Source organism: Cornus florida, unplaced genomic scaffold (assembly GCF_030987335.1).
Source record: "Cornus florida cultivar Cherokee Brave unplaced genomic scaffold, ASM3098733v1 CherokeeBrave_3.0.0_Hap2_Chr08, whole genome shotgun sequence".
Classification (NCBI taxonomy): Eukaryota; Viridiplantae; Streptophyta; class Magnoliopsida; order Cornales; family Cornaceae; genus Cornus; species Cornus florida.
In genome coordinates this window covers 41,418,971-41,436,082 of record NW_026775578.1, presented here as the reverse complement: position 1 = coordinate 41,436,082, position 17,112 = coordinate 41,418,971, and the positions used below count along the sequence as shown (strand labels likewise).

At 36.2% G+C, this 17,112-nt stretch overlaps 1 protein-coding gene across 1 annotated transcript; it reads right to left on the bottom strand.

The window, feature by feature from the left end:
- Nucleotides 1-1,107: 1,107 nt before the first annotated feature.
- On the bottom strand, nucleotides 1,108-15,818 carry LOC132271476 (uncharacterized). Its single transcript, XM_059772860.1, has 8 exons — nucleotides 15,370-15,818; nucleotides 9,534-9,643; nucleotides 8,605-8,661; nucleotides 8,217-8,516; nucleotides 7,496-7,737; nucleotides 5,588-5,894; nucleotides 5,229-5,502; nucleotides 1,108-1,692 (listed from the first exon to the last, which is right to left on the bottom strand). Exons 1-8 carry the CDS (start codon nucleotides 15,733-15,735, stop codon nucleotides 1,438-1,440), a joined length of 1,911 nt encoding a protein of 636 aa, XP_059628843.1. The 5' UTR covers nucleotides 15,736-15,818; the 3' UTR covers nucleotides 1,108-1,437.
- Between the last annotated feature and the right edge of the window lie 1,294 nt (nucleotides 15,819-17,112).

Genomic DNA, 17,112 nt, shown 5'->3' with positions numbered 1-17,112 from the left:
ATTATTTTCATATATATTTTTAATTTTAAATATATTATATATAATATTTAAATTATGATTACGTTTTTCTTTTCAACTTCATTCGTTAAATCTTAACTTATTGTATATTAATATTTAGGAGAATTAATTTTCTAATAAATTGTTTGTAATTTATTAAAAATTTATAAAATGTCTTTAAACCTTTTTTTTTTTTTTAAAGAGTAATTTAATCTAAAACTAATTCAAAATCATATTAAATTTTCGATACGAAGATTAGCCATATAAGTAACCCGAATTTTTAATTGCCACCCCTAGTTATTAACAGGACGGGGCCTCCGTGGGGCGGTAAAAATTGCCACTCCTAGGTGCACAGAAATAAAAGCTTTCCAAAAGAATCCATTTTTAGATTTTATAACCTATCCAAATTCATAATTTAGGCTGTGTTTGTTTGAACGTAAAATATTTTTTAAAAAATAATTTTAGTATTTTAGTTGTTGTAAAATATTTACGAAGAAAAAAATATTAAAACTAATAAAAAAAATTTATTTATCAATTTTCGACAAACTATTTTACACGTCCCACCCGATGAACTCGACCTAGATCTTTACCAAACACTAAAAAAAAATTTATCTGAAACGTGGAAACAAACCGAGCCTAGTTACTTCAAATTTCAGAGGATTATATTAAAAATCTCAAAAGAGAATACTTAAGTCCCATTAAAAAATGAATATACCCAGTGTTTAGTTAACATTAATTCTTGTTTATCTTGGTGTCCGAATGATTAAATTAATTCTAGGAACTTTGCACCCTTCCCCTTCCCCTTCCCCACTAACCCCTAACATTCTTTTAAACACGTGAATGAATGTAAAAGAGCCTCAAAAAGAGATGAGGCAATGAAGCATGTATCAAGTAAGATCCAAGGTTTTTTATGGTGTACTAGTGGTGTAATAATAAATCGTGCGTGCTTCAATTCTAATGGATCACTTGTCCCAATATATTTTGAGAAAGAGCATAGACATGAGCCGCCTGCTATAAGGGAGGATGTCCTCATAAGATAGTATTTTTCCAAACCCATTTTTGGATTAGATTTCTCCATGGTAAACACCTCATTTTAATCAAGCACAAATATAGCCAAAAATAAAATGTCATTTCAAGCCCATCATCTATAGATCTCAACAATAGATCTCAACATAAACAGTCCATAAAGTAAAACCAGTACAAAAAAAAACAAATTTCACCCATATAAGAGCAAATATCTACCATGTAACAGGCCACATGGTTAACAAAAATACAAACACCTCCAACTGATATAATTTAACTATGCCAAAAGGGACAAAAAGAAAGGGAAAAAGGTGTGTGACATCCGCTCATTATTTATATGGTAAAAACTTGATTTGCTAGTATTATATACAAGTTGGTCTCCTTTTCCGTTTTTGCATAATATGGTGAGCAACCAACTCATGAAGAACAAGATAGCATGCACACACCTGGACGATAAGCCCAGGCCGGAGGCAACCTAGCATATTTTTCCATACCCGGCTGCTCATCATATGGCCGTTCCATAACTTTTAATACCCTGCGAACCTCTCCAAAATCACCCTGTTCAGCTGCATCTATGGCACTTTGACATAAATAATTCCTGAGTATGTACTTGGGATTCACAGAATTCATGGAAGCCTTCCTCTGCTCATCTGAAATTCCGCTAGCAGATATCTGTGGAAGCAACAAGAGCAACGCGATACGTACATGAAATTGTGAAGGGCATCAACACGTTCAAATGGTAAAAAGAAAAAACAAATTGTTGCAAGTAAAATACTTGTTTAACGGGTATTAGAGAAAACCAAGAGACCCATTAAAAAAATAATAATAATGACCATGACTCACCAAATGCATTGATTTTCAACCAAACTAAGATAGTTTTTCAGTTGTTTTGCAAATAAAAAATATATATATATGCACACACAGAAATGGCCATGACTCACAAAATCAAAGAAAAATAATGACCAAGATGGGTAGAGAAAAATACCTTCATGCAATCATTCACTCAAAAGCCAATAATAAAAATAAAATAGAACCCCAAGGGGTTGGGGCCTAGTTGGAAACCACTTAGGCCTTGTTGCCTCATGAAGCATCCAGGTCTCAAGATCGATTCCTGCTAGGTCCAAACAATTCTTGGATGGGGTGTGTGAGTACCAACTAGGAAAAAAATAAAAATAAAGTAGGTTCTCAATATGACAAAGAGCGAGGTTTTTATGAACAGCTCAGGCTTACTCGTTAAATACAGCCGCAAATGAACCAAGTGCTTTATGAACAGCTTGGGCTCACTTGTTAAAAGCCGTTCAAAACTAAATGACCCGAGATTGAACATATATTTAAGACTCGTTTAATAAGCAAGTCGAACCCGAACATTGTCAAGCTCAGCTTGTTGAGCTCGTTTGCCTGCTTTGCACACTCTCCTCTCAGTGCACACAGTTTTCCTCAAACGCTTCTACACAGTTAGGGAGTGTCCACGCATATAAGTGTCATCAAACCTCTCCCCCCAAGCGATGTGGGACATCACACCCATAATTATCACCCTAATTTTCACTATAGCTCTTTGCATTCTCTCAAACAGACTATATCACAGGCAGCGGCACTAGGCGCTTTTTCCGTCACCACCACAACGACAACCTCACTCACCAGCGGCAACCACAAGTACCAGCCTCGCTCATCGACAGTTGCCACAACCCAATAACAATGGGGAACAAGGTATCTATCTCTTTTTCTCTTTCTATATATAACACATTTCTCTCATTTAAACTCACCCTCTCATGCCGAAATCACGAGCATCGAGAAGACGGAGATTGGTATCGATAGAGTTCATGTCTACAAGCTCGAGCAGAGCCCAAACTTCTAGAAAAAGTGCTGAGTCGAACTTGAACTTGGTTACATTGGGCTCAGACATACAAGAGCCGAGCCCCAACATGGCGAGGCTTGGCTTGGCTCGGCTCATTTGTAGCCCTAGAAGGCTGGGTGCTAGGTGCTAACTAAGGGCTCAAGAATAATAATTTAAGAAATGAGCCAAAATTGAATGCAGTTAGATGAAAAATCTTAACGAATAATGAAAAGCCAGATAGTCCGGTTCAAAGAAATAAAGACGGGGTTAAAAACACTATATATTACAATTTTGGGTAATATTTGGGAAGAGGGGGTGACACCACCAGACTACAAAATCTTCCAGGATGACAACTGAATAGCCCAAAAACCAATTTGAAATGACATTTTGATGGATGGTATTGGTTTCCATCAAAAAATTCTAAAATAGTCTCTTCTTCCATGTTCTGCGGAACAGTTAGAAAATAGTGGAGGGAGTAGGAGGATGGTAAATGTTTTGGAGTGAATCCTATCAATGCGAGAGTCCTGCATTATTGGACAGACCTCCTAAGAAAGAGATCATCTCGATAGAGCTAGAATTAACAGCCATTAAGCTACACCTAAAATACTGATCCATGGAGCTTTCACAAGATTTCAATGGGAAAGAACATGCAAATTTTAAACCAAGGTTGAGATGATTCCAACATGCCCTAATTCTTTTATTTCCTTCTTCTCTAAGAAGCTCATGAAAAGGTTCAGTAATGGTATTTTGTGAAAACCATTTTCCGTCACATTTTCTTTATGAGCAAAGGGTAAACTAGTGTTACCAAGGAGGCAGATCAGTCTGCCACACTAAACAAGAACATGGCATGCCACATACCCTAAAACCAAGTACAGCATTGGTAGGTTTGTATAGTAAATGAAATGAGGCAGTTCTAGTTACAAGAGTGATTTTCCTTAGCCCATAGATTAATAATGAAAGTTAGAAACAAGGAATGCATGGATCCTAAATATTTTGAGTTCTTCCTGTGCCGGTAGTCCTTATCTTTAATTATTCTTTTAAAAAAATTACCTTCCAAAAGAATTATTTTTGTGACTTTTGATGTTCTGTCTTATAAGTTATAATGAGAAAACTGAGGGAATATTAGAAGTTATCTTCCGGTTACATAAATTCATGAATAATGAAAGCAGAATCGTGGAATACTCGAGGCCGCTGTGGTTGTGAAAGGGCATAAAAAACTAGCCATCACGGGACATAAAAGGAGACGCCAAAAAGAAAAGAAAGAAAAAAAAAAAAATTATAAACCGAAATTATGCTATTATTAGGGAAAATGCAAGTCTAGTGTCTATTTGTAATTAAGGCATTCTAGTTTCCCTCATCCTCAAATATGCGAAGGAAAAGAGTTTCTTATGTATTCATCTTGTATCAAATAATATACAACAATGCCTTACTTTTTCCACTAAATTCTAATTGGTACTCCTAATATGTGTGTGTGTGTGTGTGTGTGTTACGACAAACACCATTAACCAAGAACAAATGAAGAATCATAAACAGAAAAGAAAACACGCCACAAAACACCACAAAGATTTACGTGGTTCGGCAAGGCCCTACATCCACAGTAAACATCAGGCAAAAAAACGGGTCAAAGAATTTTCCTGGGGTACCCCGTTATCCCGTTCATTGCGACTCGGGCCGAAACAGAATTCAGGCCACAACATATAAATATAAGAGACTTGAGTTTTTTTTTTTTTAAAATAAAAAATTATTCCAGAATGATCCCTCCCTTCCTCCCTCTCTTTCACACACAGATGTGCAGAAACACATGCACAACAGCCTCTTTCAGAAAGCCGACATTTTGATTGTGTAATGACATCCAACCAGGGAGTGATAAAAACAGAATTTGAGAGAACATAGGATACGTGTTTTAGAATCCCACTGTCACTAGACTCTTCTACGAGTATATGACATGTATCAGCATTACAATTTCAAACAACATTTGCTTGGGAAAAAAAAAAAGTAAGTAGTAGACAGGGATATCAAAACAACAGATTGGACATAACATGTAACTTGGTCCACATGATATTATTCCTAAAAGTTACCAGTAGTAAATGGCATACAAATCACTAAAATCTCGTAAAACCTATAACTTTGTTGATTTGTAGAATGCTAATATTCTTTTCTTTTTCTTTTTTATAAGAAAAGAATGCTAATATTCTAATATTAAAATTGAAAAATACGGAATTCGAAGCAAGGAGCTCCATTTCTAGTAAATAAAAATAATCACGCGCAGATAATTTATTAGTGCATCTTAATGATCATTATTTTTCAAAATATTAATCACTCTTAACTCTTAAGTTGTATAATAAGTATATAGTTTCAGACAACATCAAAGTACCTCTTGAATGTAAGTTTGTATCCAACTGGTCCATGCTTCCTTGCGCTCCTTGCCAATATCCAAAAGAACAGCCTTCAGTGGAGTTAAAAGTTCATCTTCTGGAATGCTAGGATCAGATTTAATATTGGAAAGCAACCGAAAGAAATTCGTGTAATCAACTTTGTCAACGGCCATATTGTTAAGAAGTTTGCTGATCAGCTGTTTATTGTACTTTGGCAGGCCAAGTTTTTTTGTCATTATGGCCTGATACTCATCCATAAATTTGGTTCCATATCTGTAGCAAGTCAAGCACATAAATGTTCAACAAATAGCCAGCTAGCAAGAATTGTTATGGAAAATGTTTAAAAGTTTACACCTACCTTTCCATGGCATAATTTGCCTCTTTATCATTTATCAACTGAGCAGCAGAAAGGGTTGAGGCAAATTGCGCTATATTCCACAAGCCAATGTCAGGCTGATTTGCGAAGCAATACCTTCTTCCCGGAAGATCAGTGGTATTTGGAGTGTAACTGGGATCAAAAGCATCCAAGAAACCGAAAGGGCCATAATCAATCGTGAGACCCAACACGCTCATGTTGTCAGTGTTCAGCACACCATGAGTAAAACCAACACCCTGCCAGCTTGCCACCAAGGAAGCAGTACGCTCAGCAACCTCTACCGTCCAAGCTGATGTCCACCATTGTAAGCCAAAAAAGGAATTGTCAAAATAGATCCTAGAGTGACTTTTTTTCCCCCCAAGATATGGTAAGGGTATGCTTCAAGCAATGTCTAAAAACAGGGGCAATGAGAAAGATATAATTCAAATCTCTTAAAACTAAGATGAAGCATCAAACTTCAGTATTGTAAGCTGTGTGCATGGTCCATGGCGTTTATCTAATAAATTCTAATAGAAAGTAAGACATGAGACAATGAAAGAGGCAGTCATTCTTGAATTGTTTTGAGGCCACATTAACCCTGAGTTATGGGATCAGTATAAGAGGAGAAGATTTAGAAATCTTTACCAAAAGAACCAACTTGCCACCTAGTAGCTTATTTTCCTATTCACGTACTTAAGTTTGAAGTAAGTTCCTCCGCCATTATATATAGGGGTATCCCTTCACCTGTGAGATAAATGAATTTTGAAGGAGCACATTGCAGACTTTGGTGCTTTTGTTTTGAGGTGCCATAAACACTCTAGAAGAGTGATTCAAGAAAATCCTAGACAACAATGTGCAACTCTTTCTGTTTTAATGAAGTGAATGCCTAAAAATTACATTTCCATCACTTTTACCCAGTAAGTGAGATCTCCCCTATACCATGTTTGAATGCAAGTGTTCAAATAAATTACAGTGTGTAACTCACAGTTCGTAATTGTCAATAGAAAAGAAACATAAATTTAATAGAGGGTGCCGACTCCCATCCGGGTTTAGACATTAACTGGGAATCACATAGTGGTGTCTGGCCCATATCCTATTCACTAACCAGGACTAGACTACTAGGACCAGATAACCACTAATTGCATCCTAAGTTGGATGCCCTCGATAGACTCTGTGTCTATTAACATCCATACATCGGTCCCAGTCGTGTCTTTGAACAAGAGCCTTCGGTCCAAGAAGACTGAAACAATATAGGCATACAGACTCATTTTCTTAAAGTTGTTTGGGAAGTACATAGATATAAAAGAGCAGGAGTGATCTCTAAATAAGGAACATGGAGTAATTTGCAAGTGCCAAAGTGCAGGCTTTGAAAATGGAGTAATTTGCAAGTGCTGAAGTGTAGGCTTTGAACATGGATTAATTTGCAAAGTGTCGAAGTGCAGGCTTTGAACATGGAGTAATTTGCAAGAGCTGAAGTGCAGGCTTCCATATAGCCCAATAGCTATACAAACTCATTTTTCAAAAATTGTTTGGGAAGTTCATTAAATTAAAGAATATAAGTAATCTCTAAATGAGGAACATGGAATAATTTGCAAGTGCCGAAGTGCAGGCTTTGAAAATGGAGTAATTTGCCAGTGCTGAAGTACAGGCTTTCTTATAGTCCAAAATGTCATTACATCATGTTGCTCTTCCCTAAGAGGATGCTTGAAGAGGAAGACAGAAAACTAATTTTTGCTATTATTTTTACATAAACTGGCTTCTTTTAGACTAAAACCCACGTCACACACTCATCAAACCTACTTATAGGCTACAGTTTTTACTTATTATCCATTCCACGCAGGCTGCATTTCACCTTCAGTCCACAATGATTTAAATTATCACCGACGACATTTGTGAAATTAAAATATTCACCTGCATACTTGTTTGAAGTTAGATCCACAATTGAACTGTCTTCCTCGCCTGTGCTAAAAGATAAACTTTCACTCTTACTCATGTTCTCGAGATGGGGGAAATGATGCCTAATGGTGTAATCTGCTAAACTACGAACAATGTCTAAGGCACTTCTATTGGCATGTATTTGGTATGAACCAAAACGCAGAAAGGACGGAGCAACTCTGCAAACAATGGCACCAGGTTCATCCTTCGGATTCCCACTGCAAGTGAATAAACAAAGAATGATCAGCAATGAAACTAATTATCCACCAAAATCGATTAAAAAAACTCCTACAAATTCTTATATGTTCCAGTTATATATATAGATAGGCCCAAGAATTAGTAACAGCAGAATATTGTCTTTGTGCATTAATTTTGTGCTTGCTAATATAAAAAGTCAGAAATAAACTCATGTATTTTCCTTCCCCAAAAATCATCAATACTAATAAGTTTCTGCAGCCAAATTAAATGACTTTGGTGAAATAATTGAAGGGGCCAAACTTTGGAAATTTTAGAAAAATATTACAGTGGAAATTAATAACCTCGTGAATTTTATTTTATTTCTTCTACGGAAAAGGAAGTATTCGAAATCTGGAAGTTTGGCAATCCATATAACTAAAGGAACAGTCAAGGGGTATACTGAAAAACGAAATCATTATGTTAGCAACAAGCGTATCATGATTAAACTTTGGAGACGTACTCATAAAACATGTCCCGGGTTACATATTTTCCTGTTGTCACAAGACAGAGAGCACGTGTTGTTGGGATTCCCAGACTGTGAATTGCTTCACTACAAAGGAATTCTCGGATACTGCTACGCAGAACAGCAAGGCCATCGGCAAACCGGCTGTATGGAGTCTTCCCTGCACCCTTAAGCTGCAATTCCCACCTTTCAGATTTTGAATTTAGAATCTCTCCAAGAGTTATTGCCCGACCATCACCCAACTGACCAGCCCACATGCCAAACTGATGTCCTCCATAGCATTGAGCATAAGGCATTCTATAAAAGTCAAACATGTTACAAAAGCTAAATAAAGCTTCACCATAAAGAGTCTGGAAATGAATTGAACTAGAAGAATGACACTTACATTCCCACCAAAGGGGATGCCCCAGAGAATATAAGTGGGAAATCAGGTCTTTCAAATCTGCAACATCAAAATCAGTTTAGTCCAGCAAAATAAGACAATACACGACAGAGACAACAGTAAAAGAAAACCCATGAAAATTAGAAAATATGAAATTTTGAAAAACGCTGACGGAAAAAGCCTAGTACAATAGAGGAAGACAATGTGAATCAAAGACTTTCAAATACCAATCAAGCGGAAACCAGAATCAGAATTAACAAATATTAATTCCAGTTATGGGTCAGCTTTATGGATCAGAGGGTTCAAGGCCGTTTTAAAACCAAAAGTCAGCCTTAATAACCGTTGCCAAATTCTTGAAACACCACTTCTTAATAAGAGAGTGGCCTGCCCAAGCTCAGCCAACAACAATGTAGTAAATTTACCCCATAGATTGTACACTTCAAACATATCCCACACAATTTCCAAGACAATGGAAGGGTCTAAACAAAGAACACAAAATGCCCATTTGCTAAGACGCACAGTTTCTATATGTTAGGCAATTAACCACCTAAGAGAGCCAAATGTAATGCAAGTTCCATAAAGAACTGAATAAACCAAGCAGTACAATTCGACAACTCTTTGATTGAAATTATATTTTAATAACTAACCAAAACTAAATTCATTTGTTGTAAACTTGCAGAAATTTTATTCAAGAGTCAGTCGCAAAATGGAGATTTCTAACCAAGCATGTCATCTGCAAATAAAAGATGAGTGATAGGAGTCAAACATCTGCCATGCGCTTGGTCCCCTTTACAACCCCTGGAGGAGAATCAGGGCCAGAAGTCCCCCTTTTAAAGAGGAGGATGGGTGGAGGAGGACCGCTTCTTTTATGAAAATATCCAGAATTACAATTTTTTAACAAGCCAGGAAGCACAAGAAAAGAAAGTACTCACTCTTTAGGTTCCAAATCAAGTAACTCAGCAACTGATTCTGACCACGCAACAAGTTGAGGGTTCTCTACCTCAACAGACGGGGATACTTTTGTATAGCAAGCACGCAATACCTATACCGAGGAAATATTGAAAATATTAACATCTGGGACTGCAATTGTAAATTAGTTTGCAATGACACAATTCATATGGAGACAACACTACAATTTTAGAAAGAAAGAAAGATGTATTTTTAGCACAATTAAATTCACATTGCAATTAAACAGGTATTGTTTACCTATGGTCTGGAGGTATAAGAAAAGATAATCAGAAGGTAATATGACATTTTACAGTATTAAAATGTAACAAGCAAAGGGAGAAGATTGATTGCATTAATTAAACTAAACAGTTAAACAAGTCGTAAAAATAGCAATTCAGCCTCCAATAAAGAACATATAAGGGACATGTAAGATGCTACTTCTGTTTCTTATTGCTGATTAGGCTGCTCAGGCTCGGCTCGTCTAAGTCAGAGAGCTGCTCAGGCTCAGCCGAGCTTGGCCTAGCCGGGCTCGAGCTCGGCTCGGTTTGGGCTCGTATGTGGCTGTGTATATATAATATATACACATATATGTATATACTATCTATCAAATCGGGTAACCATTTTGGATCTGGAAAAACACCACCATCACTTCACATATTAAACACTCCTCTCTATTCTTGAGTCTCCTTCACCAACTTCAATTTCATCAATGATTTATCAGATCTATAACAATATTATTAAGCTAGAGAGAGAGGGGGAGGAGAGAGCTAGATAAACCTAATTTGATGTCGCTTAGGAGTATAAGACAGTCACCTGAGAAGTAGGACGACGGAGTAGGACGGTGGATTTCCGTTGCAATATGCCAATGGGATTGGAGAAGATGGTTTCGACATGTTGCGGCTGTTTCTGAGGGTGTTTTTTTTCTCTACCCTTAAGATATTATAAGGTGAATCAATGGCTGAGATGAATTTAGATTTAAATGGGCTACTTAATTAAATGGGCTTCCAAATGCCCAAATATTAATTGGGTCAATAAAAATATATATGAATTTGGGCTATATGGGCTATTTTGAAATAATATATATGTGTGTGTGTGTAAACGAGCCTGCTCACGAGCCGAGCTTAACATTGTTCAAGCTCCGCTAGTTTACTAAATGAGCTTGAAAATTGAGCTCAAGCTCGGCTCGTTTACTAAACGAACGAGCCCGAGCTGAGCCCGAGCTGTTCATGAAGAGCTCAGTTCATTTGCAGCCCTACTCTTAAGTAAAAAGTTCCCCCCAACACCCCGCCCCTCTCTTTTCCAACACCCGGGTCCACATGATTTTTATCAAAAAGACAAAATAGTGACTTTAGCAGATTCAATTTTGCCAGGTCGTCCACCAACCATCTCATTCGCATGAAACCCACTAGCATCAGACAAGGGGAGTAACGTTAAGACTAGAATAATTAAATTGAAAATAGAGGGAGATAAGCAGTGTCACGCCTCTAGTGGTAACCAAAAAGCATGCTGTTCATTCAACCAAAAGCATAACTTTGAGTACCAAAAAAAAAGTATAACTTTGAGCAAGAGTGAGACTAGATTATAGAAGCACTACAGCAGAAACACTCCATAACATGCAACTTAGTGGTCTTTGTAAAAAATCTCAAGACACGTCAACAATCTTTCTGACCCATCTTGACAGTAAAAATGAGATCACCACAGTAAAGATTTCTAAAACAAAGAGTGTGCCTCAAATTAGTTTCCTTTTTCATTTGGCAAAGGGCCTAGACTTGTGGAGTAAATTGTTTCTCACTAGGATGATTCTATTTTAGAGCTGGTGATTGATATGGTAACGCCTTGTAGGCAAGTTGTGGAACTCTTGCCAGGATTTCGGAATTGAAGACTGTATAAATAGAGGTGACGTAAAGAGAATATTGTGTGAAAAGAAAAAGAGAGAGAGAGAATTGTAAGAGAGAAAGTTGTGAGAGTTGAGAAGTAGAGAGTATGTAATCTTTCTGTTGAAATGAAAGATGGTCGTTCTTCGCCCATGGATGTAAGCAATTTGCTGAACCACGTAAATCCTGTCTTGTTTGTGTGTGTGCTTTCATCTGTTTTATTTGCCATTATAAGTGAGATCTTGGGGTAATTCCTAACACAAACAATAAAGTAATAAGGCACCATAATAACTAATTGATTCAAGGTCTCTTTTTGCAATAAAACATGTGCAACTGAAATGACAAACACCTCAGACACACATCCAGAAGGGAACCAGCTCATGTTCTCAAATTTCCATTTTTCAAAAGTCATTTGAGGAAAAGGTGGTACTCATCTTAAAAATCCCATAAGGAAACTATATATCATTTTCTTTTTCCAGAATAATATCATGTGTTTTTATTATGAATAACCTGAGATTCCTAGATATATTCCATCTAACTGAACAAAAGAATTTATTGATGTCTGAGGGAGTAAAAGAAAAGTGTTCAGGGTATTTCCTAAAAGTCTAAGGCTTCCATAATTAAATATTTAAAGTTACAACTTCGTAATTTTTTACAATAATGTCATAATAAAACAGCAAGACATTCGACAACCAATAAATGCTTACCTCAATAGTGCTCTAAACTGTATATGTTAAAAATGAGGAGGCTGAATCAAAACGTACAATTCAGGTGTAATATTACCAATATATTCCAGCATTCAAAAGAACTGAAGCAGAACTTCGAATAAGTAACAACAGAATCTCCCTATTAAGAGACAGAATGTAGACAACCAATATACAGTTTGTTAACCATGGTCTGGAGCGCACCTGAGTCTCTGCATATTGGTTGAGTCATAATGGACTTGGCCAAGTCCAATACTCCCCGATATATCAGTGAAAATTGGAATCGGACGAGTCTCTTTGGAGTCTATAAGGAATCAGGCATGATGGGGTAAGCATCGGAACCCTAGACTCTAGAAGAGCCAAAGAGAGTGTGTGCAAGGTCCGTGATCTAGACATAGAGGGGGTGATAGCTCCTGTTGGCTGTCTTAATACAAAAGAGACATACCGCTACATTAACAGTTCAATAACCCCAAACCCCCTAGTTACCTCTTGACACAGATTGGTCCGCCAATCTCACACTGAGTCTCCAAGTACAAAGTCCGTTCCATCAAAAGATTGCGCTCCACACGCGATTCGCTTCAACAATAAAATTTTTATCTCTAGACCAGTCGTCCAGCCAATTTCGGTTGACTGATTGTTTGGTGTTGAATTTAAATGCAGATCCGTTTGAATGTAGTGTCAACACTCGTAGAAGAACACTCACCTATCGATGATTGATGAATGAAAAAATAATAAGATGCACGCACTCGTTTCTCAGTTATGCTATATTGTATGTTATCTGTGTCTAGGTTTTCTGAGATAATAAGGTATTTATAGAAAAGTAGTAGATAAATTAGGGTTTTAGACTTACAGTTTGGGAAAAACAAAACTAGCTTTCCAAAAATTTCAATCAATCAAGGAATCAAGTCAATCAATCAACATGCATCGAGTGCCCTGCCATTGATCAATCCATCGAAGTGCCCTATCTTCTATGCCTAGAAAGTTTTCAATGTAGAAGTTTTCAAAAATTTATGGATATGAAAATGATTTTCAAAATCAAACACAAAATCTATGAGACCCTAATTGATAAACGCATGAACCCTAATTTTGGTGAGTGCATATATGCATGTCAAATTACATTTCTACCGTTGGCTTTGAAGATTACAATTTTCTCCTTGGTTGAAGCTTGAATTCAAACTTTGACCATGTCCAAGAGGCAACTAACTTGACACTTACTTTTGAAAATACAAGTACGCTAATAATTAAAATAAACATACAAACTCTAGTTTTGATCACGAAATATGTCAACCAGCCATTTGATCAGTCCATCAAAGTGCCCTATCTTCTATGCCTAGAAAATTTTCAATGTAGAAGTTTTCAAAAATTTATGGATATGAAAAATGATTTTCAAAAAATCAAACACAAAATCTATGAAAATACAACTACGCTAATAATTAAAATAAACATACAAACTCTAGTTTTGATCACGAAATATGTCAACCTAAATCCTACTGACCTAACAGACCAAGTCATCAGATCTGATTGTGTGCAAGGTCAAGAAAATTTCATTACTGCAGTTTCCTCAACTGTTACTAGCGTTGTTTACAGCCTGTGTCTACTATAACACGACTACATTTGTAACTTTGAACTATGATGTTTAACCACAAAGGAATAACCAAATAATTTACTAGGAAAGCATAGTATAAAATATCAACTGAGACAGGTCAAATCCAATTCAATTCATCATTCATCAAGATCAACTTATTCAGAAGAGTATTCTATGGCTAATCATTGTGATGTTTGGCCCAATACTGAACATCAGAGCAACAATAAACTCTATAGACATTTACTACAGGCAGGGCTGGCCCTTACCCAAGGTGACCAAGGCGGTCGCCTAGGGCCTCAGAATTTAAGGGGCCTCAAAATTTATAGGCCCATGAATGATGGGCAACCAAAAAAAAATATATTTATGTATAGAAGGCCTCACTTTTAAAGTTCGCCTAAGGCCTCTCAAGATTTTTTCAATTTCAGGGCCAGCCCTGACTACAGGTGGAGTATGTGGAGTATTATTATCCTACCACGGAAGCTGAATGCAAAATCCTATGTTAAGAAATGTCGTTCTTGTCAGTTACATGACAATCGCTATGCTCCTGAGGTGAATTTTCATCCACCCTCAATTCTCAACACCACAGCCCTTTCACATCTGGGCTCTAGAATTAACCGGACTGTTTTAAATTGCCCAAAAAAGATAGAATTGGACCATTACTGCAGCTGAGATTTACGCAAAATGGTCCAAAGCTATACCACTTAAAAGAACCAATCAAGCCAGCTATTTTATGCTTCATTCAGGAACATATAATTTGTTCAGGAATTCCTAAATTAATCTTACCTAACAATGGCGTTCTTTCGTGAATTTACAGGTCGGTCAACTTTTTGTATCCCATGGCATTGATCATCATAAAGCCACACCACATTATCCCAAAGCAATAATAAGGAAAAGCTACAAACAAGACACTACTTAAGATTCTCAGCATGCCAATGAGAGATTTTCCAAAGAATTGGGGTTGTGCATTATGGACGCCAAACCTCAAATAAAAGTCCCACAATGACTATGCCATTTTATCTAGTTTGTTGAATCAAAACAATATTTCCAGTAGAGATCCTTGTTCCTTCAGCTGCTTCGGTCATAACAAGTACCCTTGATGGCAGAATTCAATTAACCCACTCCAGACCTTATAAGAACAATATGAAAAAGCTTAAACAAATCTAAAGGTGTACCAAAAATGCATTACACGAGCTTACAATGAACTTGTAAGAGCATGGCAATATAAAGTTGGAGACATGGAATTTGAAGACTTTGAATCATGCTATGAGAGCGACTCCGAACCTAAATTCATAACCAATATGATAGAACCTTATGAAGTCTAAGGAGATTAAGAATGCATCGATTCAACATTTTCCATATGCTGATAAATTACCATGTAATTTCCCAACCAAAAATAAATCTTCAACTTCAATTAGAATGAGAATTAGAATTCTATGCCGTCATCGAATTCCATACATATTGCTAAATCAGTTATAGCGCAAACATTTAATTTACGAGATTGGCTAAAACAACTAGATTTATACATGAAAATATATAGAAACACACATATATATACGTATCTGTTATCTGTACAGAGATTTCATAAAAAATTAAATCCTTCATCTAAAGAGATCATCATAAATCCAAAATAAAAAGGGGTTAGAGCAACAACAAAGACCTCTCTCGGCATCGTATCGGTCCTGGGATCGCCAGGCAAGTCTCGAACAAACGAATGGTCCCACTTCAGATCTTCAAGGTTCAATTTGACGTTATCGTCGCAGCAACTCTGTTTCTTGAAGTCATCGGCGAGAGAGTCCACCGACAAATCGGGGTTTCTCGACGAAGAGTCCATGGAGACGCCGGAGGAGCTGGAAACGGCGTCGCATGCGACGGAGGAGGGTCTTGGTTGTGATTTGAGGAGATTGGAGGGGCGGAAATGGAATTGTCTGAGGGGTTTGGAGGTTGGGAGGAGGAGGGGGCGAAGGTACAGGGCGGTGAGGCTAGTGAGAGAGTAAGGTTGACAAGTAGGAAAGTAGCACGGCATTGGGGATGACTCTCTCTCTCTATATATCTATGTATATGTATATATGTATACAACCACACCACGCCTGTGTGAGCTGCGAGGCTGTGACTGTAATAGTCCTATAAGCTATAAAAGGCCTACATTTTTGGTCAAATATATACGTGCCTAATTTATAATCTTGATTGGTAATTGTCATGTAACTTTCATTTTCACATGATATCAAATCAAAATCCAACAATTTTTCTCTTTTATTTTTTTAAATTGAATTTCACCATAATCAATCATAAATTTTATTAATATAAGAACAATACTTATTTATAAATTATTAGATTATTTGATATTTGGTGGACTAATTTAACAATAATTAATATTGAGATTTCTTTTTAATTTTTAAATATATTTTTATGAGATTATTTTTTAAATTAAAATATTTAAATTAAATTAGTTCGCCAAGTATTAATAGTTTATCACCAACTAATAATTTCTCATACGCTAAGTGTTAATAGTTCATCACCATTTAATAATTTCTCATACTAGGTATTTGGGACTGATCGTTGATGTTGTCCAATTTTATACTGACCCATCACCTTTAGTTACTATTAATTAAAAAAGTTGAAAAAAAAATTGAAATGAAAATCGGGTCAATTTCAGTTCATTTTTTTTATTTATTACTTTTCTAATTTTGTAATTAAAGAATATATATGTATCTATGATTGGATCAAATCAACACAAGCAATGAGTAAGAAGTACTTACTTACAAGTAAATAAATAATAATATTTTATTTATTTATAAAATTATTTTTGAGAGTGATAAAATTCATCAATCACAATAACAATGTGAACTTATTATTAGATAGACCTGAGATGATATCATTATATGTTTTTCAAGACTATTTTTTGAATTTATGTTGCAATTTCACTTAAAACGAAAATAATAAGGATTTCGAAACTTTTATGATGATGTCATTCCTATTCTTCTACCCTTTCGCGGTAGTCGATGACTATTCATAGCTATTACCTTGACATCACTGCTCCCATAAATATAGACTATTTTTAAAATTTATGTTGCTATTTCACTTAAAATGAAACTAATAAAGATTTTGAAACTTTTATGATCGCTTCAGGCTCAAATATTTTTTATTTATTTTTCAACTTGGCAAGAAAATAGTCATACGACATCTATAGAGGCAAAAACAAGATATCATTGTCAAAATAAACACATTCAGTATCAAAAGACACAAAACGTCCAAAACTAACACCCATAAATGTCAAAATAATATCCTTCACAATAACCTACATGAAAAAAGTGTCAGTGAAAGTAAGAGTGCTAGCAGCCGCAAGCAAAGCTAATTGACAAAGGGTTGAGAGGACTCTCAATTATATGCACTCCATTTAAAT